At 44.3% G+C, this 12,958-nt stretch overlaps 1 protein-coding gene across 1 annotated transcript in view; it reads right to left on the minus strand.

Moving 5' to 3' along the window:
* Positions 1 to 12,958, minus strand: part of GRK5 (G protein-coupled receptor kinase 5) — a 153,248-nt gene that overhangs the window by 88,215 nt on the left and 52,075 nt on the right. The window contains exon 2 of the mRNA XM_064716289.1: positions 3,164 to 3,259. Coding sequence (XP_064572359.1) covers positions 3,164 to 3,259 — 96 coding nt within the window. The remainder of the gene's footprint in view (positions 1 to 3,163; positions 3,260 to 12,958) is intronic.

Here is a 12,958-nt window from a genome sequence, read left to right on the forward strand (position 1 = left end):
AGCATCCCTGCTTCCCCTGCTTATTTAATTAGCACACAATGAAGGCCACTGAATTTCCCTGCAAAAGGTGTTGCGTACTTTGGACAAAAAAGAAAGGAGAAAAGAAGTTGCTTTTAAGTCCAGTCCAAAAAAATAGCTCCTTGGCTAAATGGCACTTTTAATAAAGACGTTTCCAGTGTTTGTTTATTTATCAAAAAGCAGTGTTTCTCTCGGGTGTTTTGATTTTTATTTCTGTGCACAAGAAGGAGGGGAAAAAAAGGGCTTCACTAAGCAAGTCTTTCAGTGAGACACCAGATGATGGATAGTCAAACACAGAGTCTCCTGTAAACACAGAGGTAACCAAAAGGTATGAACTGACTCATAATTGTGTCAACACAGGTCGCAGACCCTTGGTTTATTTCAGCCTTCCTGTTTTTCACAGATTTCTTTTCACACTACAGTATTTTTTTTAAGACACAGACTCTTTTCAGTACATCTTAGCGGGGTGCAAAAGCACACACGTTTTTACACCAAAATGTGGGCACCTACACACACATGTAGGCTGTACTGCCCCAACTTCAACAGCAGCATTTTCCACCTATTGCTTATGGCTACATTAAACTAAGCTGTGCAGTCCATGACTGCTCTAAATCAAAAAGTCCATCCCATTCCTGCCTCCTGCCTTTCCCTGGAGGCTCTTGGGAAGCATCCAGAAGAGAGGAATACAACAAAACCTCAACAGCCTAGTGCTCCAGCTCATCCAACCCTCCAAGACTTGCTGTGATTTTATTTTTTTTAACCTAAGTGGCAAGACTCTGTCTGATGGAAAATGCTGGGAGGAGGTCAGGCAGCAAAGAGGTCTGAGACGAGCAGAACCTGCCTGTATTTGTCCTGATCTCTAAACAAATTCAATTAGGCTGTAGCCTCTCCCTTGTATAAAGTTTAGAACCATGGTTTGGAAGGTTGGAAAGACCATCAAGTTCCAATCCCCCTAAAAGACCTTCCACTAAAAGCCCCATCCAACACAGCCTTGGAGGAAAAAGCCTTTCTGGGCTCTCTATTTCTGAACTAGAAAGGTAAAAAATTGTTAGGGTATGGGCTGAAGTGCAGACATCCCAAGACATTGAATCCCCTGCATGTCCCACAGCAGCTGAAGGACCAGGAAAGATGTTCCAGTACATTCCCTATACCTGTGAAGACATTAGTCTGAAATCCTGAGATCCTTTTAAAGGACTTGCAGAAAATAACAAAATAAGAACAGACTAAAGCCAGGGAAATTGTTCTTCCTCAGCAGAGGCAGGAAAAGAAGCCATTTAAGGCCAGATTGCAATGAGCAGTGCTTGTTCCTGGGCGCCCAGGGAGCACAGAGCCCAGTAAAGGGATCTGCAATGGATCCAGCCTGAGCACACACATGAAAAGGACTTAATGCTACCCAAGATGTATCAGACACCCTGCATGAGCCAGGAGAGGTTCAGACAACTGTTTATCTGGGATGTTTCAGCTTCAGAGATTCACTGAAAATGGCAGAGCCAGCAAGGACAGATAACATTATTCAGGCTGAGCAGTGCCTTATTCCTTGTGTAATTACATCCAGCTCAACTCAGCAAAAACCAGAGTTACAGAACCAGGATTTAGACCTTATTTCCCACTGTAGAAAAGGCAGGGGCTAAAATTCCCAGCTAACAGGTAATCACTGTAATGACTGAAACCAAATCGGCCCAGAGATCCCACAACAGCTCTGGCCTGGTTACATCACCAAATCATTCACTGAAAAAATGCAAAACAAATTACATTAGGGTGAAGCTGACACACACAAAAATGCCAGAAATAGCATTTCAGAAACAGAAATAATTGGCAGACTTAATTTTTTAAAGACTATTTAGTAATCTAGATAGTAGACCTTTGTAAAGAGAGAACATTTTATGCGGAGCCATTTTCCCCTTTGGAAACCAAGGCTGACAGAACAATGGGGAGAATTGCCTTTGCAAATTACAACATATTAAGTCAGGTTTGCTTCCAGCAGGTTCTGTACCTTCAGAAATTGGTCAGGCTTTGCATGTTTGTCAACTGGGGAAACCCTACACTCTATTCTCCTGCTTCTCCTCTTTTCTTTACCTCCCTTTAGCTACCACAGAAGGCAAAGGAAGAAAATTTTACTGAAGGAGACCATGAAAAGAGTCTTCCAAACATTCCACATATTTCCTCTGCATAAACATGCTGTGGATTTCTAATGTAAATAGTGCCAGGGCACTGTCACTCAGACCCCAGGAGCTCACCCAAGTTAGACAAATTATGCTGCCCGTTATCTCAGTTGTTACAGATTCTTGCCTTTCATTCATTTCTTGCCAGTGGCTGGATTTTATGTGCAGGGGACAAAAGAAGCCTCAAATGCTGAAGTTAACCTCTTGTGGTGAGACCAGTAATCCTGGGCTTTCCAGGGGAGAATGCAGAAGGAGATAGCTACTGGCCTTGTCTGCCAAGGCAGCAGTCAAAGGAATGCTGAAATTTGGCATGTGTGAGCAGGAGAAATGCAGGGCTGTGAAAATGGACACTGCAAGCTCCCTGCCAAATCTGCAGCATTTGGCCCACATGAATAAAACAAATTAAGTTAAAATAAGTTTTTTGCTCCATTAAGTTGAATAGGGGATGGTGCTGCTGAGCAAACCTGCCTGGCAGAAGCCTGGCTGCTGCTTCAAGCATCATATCCACACTATAATTAACACTAACTTACAGTCAGAAAGGCTCATTTCCTTCCAGATAAGGAGATACTTACTAGAAGGGAATGCAGGATGTGATGAGGGGATTCCTTTCTGAATGTGTTTTTACAGCCACACTGGCAGGGACAGAGGAAAAGCCCCTGCCCCACATGCCAGGTGTTGTCCAGCTGTGAAACCCCTTTGGGTACTGGAACCTGTGCATGGAACACAAAGGGCCTGGAAGCTGCCAGCCCCATGCCCTGCCCTGCCAGTGCAGCATTCCAGCCTCTCTGTCTGGTCCACAACCCCTTCAGGAACAGAAAATCAGCATTTTTTGCATGGCAGCACCACGGGAGGAACGTGCATTGCATGCCCACCTGTAAACTGACTCCCTGTAATGATGAGCAGCTTTAATGCCATTCTAATGAGCCAGTTCTGATAGAATCTTTTATTTATGCTGTGCTTCCAAAGAAGGGAAAAGCTCTTACCTATTGTTCTTCGGAGATCTTCACACTGGCTAATGTGAGGGAATTTCAGGATTTCCTTCCACTTTTTGCTTTTGCCTTTGCGTTTCCCTCCACCCCCTGCAGAGAGAGAAATACCAGGATTAGATGGCTTTGGGGACATAGTTACACCTAGAGTTTACCTGCCCAGTCACAGTTCTTATGGATACCATTGATGATTAAAGCTGAGACACTGTGGGTTGATGTACAACAGATCCCTGGAAGTGTTCAAGGTAAGGCTGAATGGGGCTCTGAGCAATCTGGTCTAGCAAAAGAGATCCCTGCTCATGGCAGAAGGTTTGCAACTAGATGGCCTTTAAGGTCCCTTCTAAGCCAAACCATTCTATGATTCTATGATACAGATCAAATCTCAACTTGTTTGAACTGAAAACAGACCAAGGGGGTGGAATCTGCCAGATCAGCTCCCTAAAAGTCAGTGGACTTGCTGCCCACCAGGTCCAGCTGAGATGACAGCATCACCTCTTCCCAGTCAAGAGCCATTTCACACAAGTCAAACCATCTTGTAAAATTACAGTTCACACCTTTTCAACACAGATATATCCCCCTTCTGTTTTTGGGACAAGCCTTGATTCTATCCCAAAAAAGTGCTGAAAAGAAGATCTGAATTCAATTCCTGCCATCTTCTCCCATCCTGCCATGGCACTACTGCTGCTCTTACACACTCTGGTCACTGCTGCTACCACAGGACAACTCTCTGACAAAATTAATAGCTTCATGAGGAAAAAAATCACTTATTGGTTCTTCTTTCTGTTCTGCTTGGAGAGGCTGTGCAGCCAATGGAGGAGGAGAATCCCTGTGGACATGAGAGCCCAGATGCAGACTGGGATTCTCTGAGCCCCTGTATTTACTGCAATTCAGTCCCTGCACACAAAATCGGATCCACTTGAGTCTATTTTGCATGCACTGGCATGCTGAATGACTAATTCAGAGCTGAGTTAATTCTGTAGAGGGGTTGGTAGAGTCACAATTGCAGATTGAGAGTGTCTTGGGTCCTGCATGACATTACAGGCTAAATTAGGAGAGCACTGACTCAAGAAGTAGCAGACCACCAGAGAGAAAACAGGAGCCTTGGAAAAAAATCACAAGTATTGCTCTCTGTGGGGCATTTCTGATCACACTGTCATCTTTGGCACAGGAAAGCTTCTTTTGAATCTCACCTTTTATTCCTTTGCTTCTGATGGCCAAAGGTTTTGCCATCATAGAGTCTGCCTTGAATTATTTTAAACTCCTTATTGACAGGAGCTGATTATATTTCTGCAGCATGCAATGTAGACCTGAGATGTCTGCACTGGCCCTGCAGGAACCAGCTTGTTTGGACTTTCAGGAGCACAGCCCTGCTATCCTTTCCAGGAATCAGACTGCGGAAAGCACAGAGAGCTGTGACTGCCTCCCACCACACAGCATTCTGCAACATAGACATACCCCTTGGGTCCGTCATGAACTCTGCTTCAAACCCCCCATCAGTGCATCCCAGCCACTGCTGCTGAAGTCATTTCCTCCCCATCTCTCTGCCCACAGCATCATAGAGCTTGTCCTGCTCTCTTGGTCCTGCATGCTGAGGGCCTTAGGTGAACTACAAAGTGCTGTTAAGCACTTTGTGGGCTGGGGTGAGCTCTGTGATCATCTGTTCACCAACTTGTGGAGCACATCTGCTCCCAGATGGCTCTGCCCTGGCTGCCAGTGGCCACAAGGGGCTGGATTCAGCAACCCTAAGAGTCTTCACTGGTGTTCATGTCCCCAGAAGCCCACTCCTGCCATCCTGCACAGTGGCTCCTGCACGCCAGGCTGCCACCTCCACTTGCTCCTCCTTTCCTCCTCTTCCAGGGGCATTTTCCTTTGTGCTCCTGCCCTTATGCCTCATCACACTGTACTTACAGTTCTGTCCCTACACCCTCCCTTCACATACTCCTCTGGGAAAATGATCCTTCCACCAGGAATTCCCGCTTCCTTCTCTTCCAGTTGTTCTCTATGGCTGCATTTTCTTCTCTGAACCATTCTTCCCTGAACTTTTCTTCTCTTTGTGTTTTCCTCACACTTATCTATCTTAGAATCACAGAATCCTACAATACACTGAGTTGAAAAGAACCCATCAAGGTAATTGAGTCCAGCTCCTGGCCCTGCACAGGACACCTCAAGAAACACACCTGTGCCTGAGAGTGCTGTCCAAATGTGTTTTGAACTCAGATAGGTTTGGTGCTGTGAGCCCTTCCCTGGGGAGCCTGTTCCAGTGCTCTGCCACCCTCTGGGTGAAAAACCTTTTCCTACCTAAACCTCATTTCTGTGACCCTCATTTCTGTGCCCCTCATTTCTGGCTGTTGCCACTGCAGCACCTCTGCCCCTGCCAAGGGTCAGACAGAGATGCTGCTTGGGGCAAGCAGGAGCTCTCTGCTCAAGGGATGCATTTTCAAACACTTTTGGACACAGGAGGCAGTGGGGGTCAGCCAGGTGAAACCATCCTTTAGGCTAATCTGCTCAACACTGGTACATCTTCACCCACTGAAGATCTACCCTGTAAGCACTAGAGATTCCAGAGCACACCTGCTTCTCCAGCCACCTTTACAGAAGTCCTCCCCAAAAGGCTCCATCTTTAGCAGCACCAAGCAACACAGAATACTGCAGAATAGCCCTTTGCTCTAAATGACAGCTCTGAGATTTGTGCAGAGGTGATATGATCCTGCTAAGCTGGGCCAGAACATCTTTAAAATCCATTCAATGTAAAATATGTATCGATGTATTTACATGGAATGATGTATTCCTGACATTAAATTCCCATCAAAACCAGGGAAGGGCTCTGTGGCCCCCCGTTACAACCGTGATCAATACAGCCAGCATGTTCCCTTCTCTTTTGTGGCTATCCTCCAAAAATAAGCAGCCTTGCCTGATGAATCATTTGCTCTTAGCTGAGCGTGAAGCAGCGTTCCTGCTTTGCTTGTGACGTCTTTATGTTAAAGATTCTGATCAAGTGCTTTAATCGACCTGACCTTTCCGCTCCCAGCTCTTCTCGTGGAGCCAGCAGTGTTTGCTGCCTCCAAACGTTAACTCTGGGGGGGTTTGAAGGACATAATGCACTGAGACAGCTGAGACACACAGTAAATTGTCTGGCAAAGCTAAAAGCTAAAAGGGGAGGTTTCTCTGAGCAGGTCATGGTGCAGGTTGCAGAGGGAAGCTTTTCACACGTTGCCTCGACTGCTGCCTTTGCACCCTCTATTCCATACAGGAGGATTTGCACTCTTCAAGGCAGCTCTCAGGGCAGGACTTGACAGACAGGCCATGTTTAAAATCTAAGTTCCATCAAGCAGTGTTGGAGGGTTTGACTGCTTTAAAATTTTGCTGTGCTGCTGACAACCAAAGGTGAGCTGCCAGCAGCAGCACGAGAGCTCAGCCCCGCTGCCTTGCCTGCACTCAACAACTCAGCATTTGCAAACTGAGGGCTGAAGCTAATTCTCTAACATGTCAACCAGTCCTGCAGGAAACAAAAGCATTTGCTCTACATCCTATCTACTGAAAAATACATGGCACTTTTCACATCATCTTGTGATGCTGCATGGCAAATCTAGCTCTGATCTCTGCTTGTGAGGAGAGAGACATAACCAGAGGCACACATGTAAAACATCTGCCAGCAGGAGTTACCCTTATCTAAAGTGCCTACCTTTTTTTCCTCTCCATTATTCAGGATATACTTATTCTCCTAACACCAAGAGGAGACAGGAAAACACCTGCATATTATTAAGCCAGTGAGATATTAAGTCAAAATTAAATGAGAAATCAGAGACAGAGGACAGAAGAAGATAATGCTGAAGAAGCATTTGAAGGCTTTGAGCCTGTTAATTCTGCTAAAGACAGCACCAAGCCATGCTCATGCTCAGATGATTGAATATTATTTACAACACAGAGTACAATATATTGTTGGATGAATTTTATTCCAGCACCACACCCGTAGCATATTCCATTTGTGCCTCATGCCACCATGCAAGGTGGATTTTAAGGATGAACAATCTGGCTTCATACTGCTGCTCTGTTCTTGGCCAAGTTGATAAGGCAGCAGCACATCCCCTGCTGCCAGGCCTGGCTAATCCAAGACAGCCAAGTATTTAATGCAATTGTATTAACTGCAATCTAGTTTACCCACAGATCACGGGAGGATGACTCCAGCTTCCATCTTCCCCTTCACAACAGTACCTGGGTTGTCACCCAGGGCCTCCCCAACAACAGCAGAGAGCTCTGTAGCCTCAGAATGCAAGGCCTTGATTACACAGTGAAAAAAACCTCCAAAAAAAATAAAAGTCAGAAAAATCATGGTTAGTGTCCTGTTTCCACTCACAAGATGTTCATGTTTCTTCTCTTCTTTCTCTTGCAACCCTTTCTCTGCTCTGTCCCAGGGAGGTGTTTGAAGCTATGTGCTCTATATGGAATTGCCATATTAGAGTAAGGTCTGCCAGTACAGGATGGACTGCAGGCAGCTTCAGAGGAAGATCCTGGAAAGCTGTTTCTGAAGTACTTGAAAAACATTAAATTTGTTCCATATTCTGTTAATTAGATATAGCTAACAAAACATGAAGGTGTATGGCTTCCAATCAATTTCTTCTTCTTTTTTAGCATCTGTGCTACTTAGAATCAGGCTGTTCTTATGATCCTGGTAAACGCCCTGCACTGCTGAATGCCCTCATGTCTCATGTGGGTGTGAACACCAAAGATTAACTGTGTATTTGTGAAGGAAAAGAATACTAATTTTAATCTTGTTTTCCTAGAGCGCCTTGTCCTAATGAGACAGCATGAATAAAACTTACCAGCCCATCATTTTCCCCTAGGAATTTTTCATGTCTAATACATTCAGCCTCTGAGGCGAACAGTTTCACCCTTATTAGACCTGTTTCATGTGGAAGTTCTCCCAGGTTCACTATTCTTCTTTCCTATTAGTTCCACCTACGCTCAGCTGTACTAGCAAATAAAACCAGCTTGTTTTTAAAGAATAAAAGACTGCTTGCTCTCTGCCCTTCATCCTGCCTCTCTCCTCTGGGGATAAAACCCCAGGAACCCTGGTTTATTCTGAAAAGATCTTAGATGATGCTCCTGATTTAACCTGTGCTTACAGCACTTACAAAGCTGTCAAGAACCTCTTTATGAATCCCCTCCTGTCAGCCCAAGGAAAATGCCATGAGTATGAGGGCTGGATTTCCAAGAGCAGGTGGGTGTCCACCATGGGGTGCAGAGCCTCTGCAAACCAGTCTCTTTTATCAGATACAATAAAAAGTCCACTGCAGGCCCTCAGAAGAGAATCCTGTTACACAGCCCCTCTTATCGACGCTAATCTGGTTTTATCTCCCGCAGCCTTTTTTGATGAGCGCGGCTCTGGAGAGTCACAGACCATGATAAGGGTTTTGTGCCCATCTCCCCTGCTGCCACAGCACATTTGCTCAAAATGCTGCTACAAATACCTAAGCCTGACAACCACTGTGTCAAACACCTCACTGCTTCTTGGGAATGAAGAGCAGATGTGTTTCTGTGCAAGCCTCCAGAACCACATTGCTGGGAATTTCACAAGCAAAAGCACAAGCAAAAATATGATGCCAGTTCCAGAGGGAGAACATGTAAGAGTCAGGCTGGCTTTGCAATCTGAGGGCAAAATATTTTATATACAACTGGCATCTAAAGCACCATTAACCTTGGCTTACAGAAGTCAGTGTTGATAAACACTTACTGCAGGAGTATCTGCCTATGATTTAAAGAAGAGGTCAGGTTAATACTGCAAATACTGATAAGAGGCTGAAACATGACTTTAACAGCACATTTTTTATGTTAAGTATAATAATAATAATATGCTTTAGTAACATCTACTGCCCTGAAGGGACAGAGAAAGCTAAGGGATTAGTCTTTGAAGACTGATCCTCAGGGCTTTACTATCATATGTCAAGGCCATTTTGTTACTCCCCTAGGAATATAAAGGAGTCTGCACAAGCTACCTGCATGCCTGGTCAGAGCACACTGAAAGGACTTAACTAAATTTAAAAATCAAGCCTTTAATTTCTGCTCTAAACCTTAAGTAGGCATCTCAGTTTGTGGCATTCTCCACACAGCTCTGCCTACATCATCCACTGGATATTTTTAATGCATCTTTTGAGATTATTTGAACAAGTTTTCTTTGGGTTTTGTGGGTCAGTTCACATATACTGGGTTTACATTTCACTGCTATGCTAACAGAGAGTTGCCTGGTCACAAATTTCCCTGGATGCAGTTTAATTTCCCCCAACATAAACAGCTATAGTTTGTCTATTATGGTGTCTCTCTCTTATACCTTGTATTTAACTGCATTGTGTTTATCTGCAGCTGATAAATGAGCAAAAAGAGATTGTTGGCTTTTATATCATGAACAAAAATAATCCAAAATATGCAAAATCTATGGAAGATTTACAATCTATTAAAAAACAACAAACAAACAAACAGTAAATTGAACAAAAATGAAGCCAGCTATAATCTAAAACAGTAAAATTGAGAAGAGCCCAAAATTTCAATTTCCTATTCTTGACTTCAAAGTAAACAAGGCTACTGGCACATTTTTGCTGGGTTTAGAATGCACTTCCATGTTCTGGCTGATTCAACACATCTGGGGGACTGTCTGGGGACTATTGAGAGGTTTTCTTCATCAATAGAGTTGATACCATAAAAACAAATTGTAACACCCCCATATCAATGATTACTATGGGAGACTAAGCTTTTGAACGGAGTTGTTGAGATTCAAGGTTATCACCCTGCTGAAAATATTAAATCCCTCAGTGGACCTTTCCTCCCAACTGCAGCTGAGACTGTATTTCAAAGTTCTACAAAATTCTGATGTAAAGACATGAAACCATTTCACTGTGATAACATTTGAGTCATCTCAGTTCTCTAACGTCAAAACATTATCATAGAACATATCAAATAGAGTGCTAAGATATCACTGGAGCAAAATGGGGATGGTAAATTGACATTCTTTACTTTGTTAAGATGATGTTTCTATATTGTCAATAAGAAGGTAGAAAAAGCAAATCATCTTTTCTCTTAAGCAGACACTTTCCTGCAAACCCTTTAATTTTTGACAAAACTTCATTCTCTGAAAGGAAGATTCTTTTGTCAGAAATGTTCTCAACTGTCACATGCTCTGAAGTACACAAGAATTAAGCAAGGAACGTGGTCTCCCCATAGTTGAATGCTTGAGTGACTCTAAATTCCCACATTTCTTACCAATTCCCTCGAGTTAATTTGCACAGCTGTGAATTACACTGTAAGAGACCTCCTTCCCATTTTTCCAAAGGAAGAATGCAAAGCCCTGCTCCAGAAATCCTGCTTGAATAGGGCTTGATAACATCTTTCCAGGAAGGAACTCCTCTTTAAGCAATGGCTTTTAAACTTATGACCTGTTCTATATATTTATTACCCTGTTTAGCAACATGCATGCAAGATACCAACCAATGCCTCCAAACCCAAACCTGCAAATGCAACGTGGGGTGGTCCTGTGCATGGTCAGGATGATGATCTTTGTGGGTGCACAACCCAAATGCTCTCAGGTCTGGCTCCTAAACCCAAAATACCTTACAGGGATTCCTGGATCTTAGTTAGATACAGAGGTAAGTGAGGAGAAACCTAAAAAGCTCTGCTGATTTGCTGATCCATAATGTGCAGTTCTGATATTTAGCAACACAACAGCACAACGTGCAACATGAGACAGGCAGGAGGATTGCAAGGAAACCTGACCCTGGTACAGGTAAATACCAGGGGGTCAGCTCTCCCGAAAAATAGGATGCCAGTTCCAGAGGGAGAACATGCAAAAACCCAGCCCTGAGCAGGAAACCATGTGGGTTCTGTCTGTCCCTGTCAAAGAGCTGTGTGGGCTTTTTCTCCTGCAAATAGTTCTGCAGTATCTAAAAAAATAACTTAGCCTCTGTGTTCCTGACATTTGAGTCTCATAAGGAGTATTTCTGAGCTGTGGGGAGGAGATCCAGCTGGAGGGGAGGTGAGAATTCAAGTGTTCCTATCAGCAGTCTATAGCTAGGCTCTAAGAATTATGTTCTATTCTGTTTTTTTCCCCTCACCTAAATAAATTTACCAACAAGACTGATGAAAATAATTTTTGTAGACATCATGAAAAATTAACAGCTTGAGACTAAAACAATAGCTTGTTTTATTAGACCTGGCTGATTAATCAGTTCCACCAAATTGGTAGAATTGGTAAAGCTTTGAGATGTTCTGACAAGAACTCAGAAATCCACATGTTAAAAATGGTGAAAATTAGGCTGGGAACCTCCTTAGTACATGTGTATGGGTTGTACTGACAAAATGTTTTTAGGGGAATTTCCCTTCTGTGACACCTTTTGCTTCCAGAGTCAGCCAGGAAGGAAAGTGCAGCATCGCAACATGTCTCACACTAGATCATGTTCTATTTGGGATCAGAATCAGACACATTTTTCTTCACCACAGAAGCAGACAACTACCATTCTCCTTGCTCCCCGTGGTCAAGCAACACACTAATTTCTCAGACATATTCAAAAAACATAAATTAAACGTTAGATATATGAGAAGCCTTCAAACACACCATAAGGGCAATGAGGAGAGGGGGTGAAACTCCCTGAAATGCCTGGTTACAACAAGCATTTGCCAGTTGCAGTGACTGACTGGCAGAGGGGAAAAGGTGTGGGCACAAGCACTGATTTGGAGGAAGGGGATTCTGTGTGGATACCAGGGAAAGCTGTAGGAGGGTGCACAGCACTGATGCAGAAGGACATGGCCAGCTTTAGGGGAGACTTCCCCCTCACTTAGCTACAAAGCCTGGCCTTGGCCCCATCATCTTGTCCAGCAACAAGGTACCAACAGCTGCTTTCTGTGGATGGTGCTGCTAGATCTCCCCTGAAAGCACAGCAAACATCCTCTTCCAAAACCCCTGACAGCCCAAGCTGTGATGGCAGCAGTATTGTCTGCGTCATCTTTGGGGATCATTATTGTAAAAGGTTACAGAAGGGATTTGGGTTAATGGAGGTAATCTGTGATTATCTGATGCAACAGATTGCTCTGCCAGTGACTCATTCCTTCTGCCACAATATACTGTGGGCTGCAGCTGCAAATACAGAGCAGGATGGAGCTGGCTCCCGAGCTAAGACTGTCCCTGTTGTCTGGAGAAAACCCTACAGGAGGGGTGCCAAGGCATTGCAGGTGTGTGACAGCGTGGCACAGCCTTCCTGAGGGGAGTGGGCTGCAGAAGTGTACTACAGTCACTCAGTCAGGGGTGTTACTATAGCTACCAGTTGAAGGACTCAACACAAAAAGCAGAACTAAAAAAAAAAAATAAAGAAAAAAAATAGGAGGTAGAAGACAAAAAACAAGGGAACTTGCAGAGCAAAGGCAGAGGGTTCCTCTGATTAGCTAATGAAGTGCTTCAAAAGCAGTGAGTGAAAAATGAGGCTTGAAGGTTGCATGGTGTAAGCGTCAGATGATGCAAGCAGCTGGCCCAGCTCGGCTGCCTCTCCCACCCACCCACCCGGCTGTCTTCACAAACACAAACCAGAGCTCCGTGCCAGGCATGCATTAACTATTTCCTCATGGCTCACACAGCCCTGCACTTCCACTGGCTCCCACTGCAGCCCTGGGGCCAGAACTAAAGCAAGGTATTGATTTGGGCCATCAGCCCCCCTGAGAGCAGCAAAGATCCTACCACCAGGGACTCCAGGAGTGAGCAAAAGCCAAGTACTGCCATAGCCTGGAAGATGCAGCAAGAAGAATAAACAGCACCAT

This window comes from Zonotrichia leucophrys, chromosome 6, assembly GCF_028769735.1.
Source record: "Zonotrichia leucophrys gambelii isolate GWCS_2022_RI chromosome 6, RI_Zleu_2.0, whole genome shotgun sequence".
Taxonomy (NCBI): Eukaryota; Metazoa; Chordata; class Aves; order Passeriformes; family Passerellidae; genus Zonotrichia; species Zonotrichia leucophrys.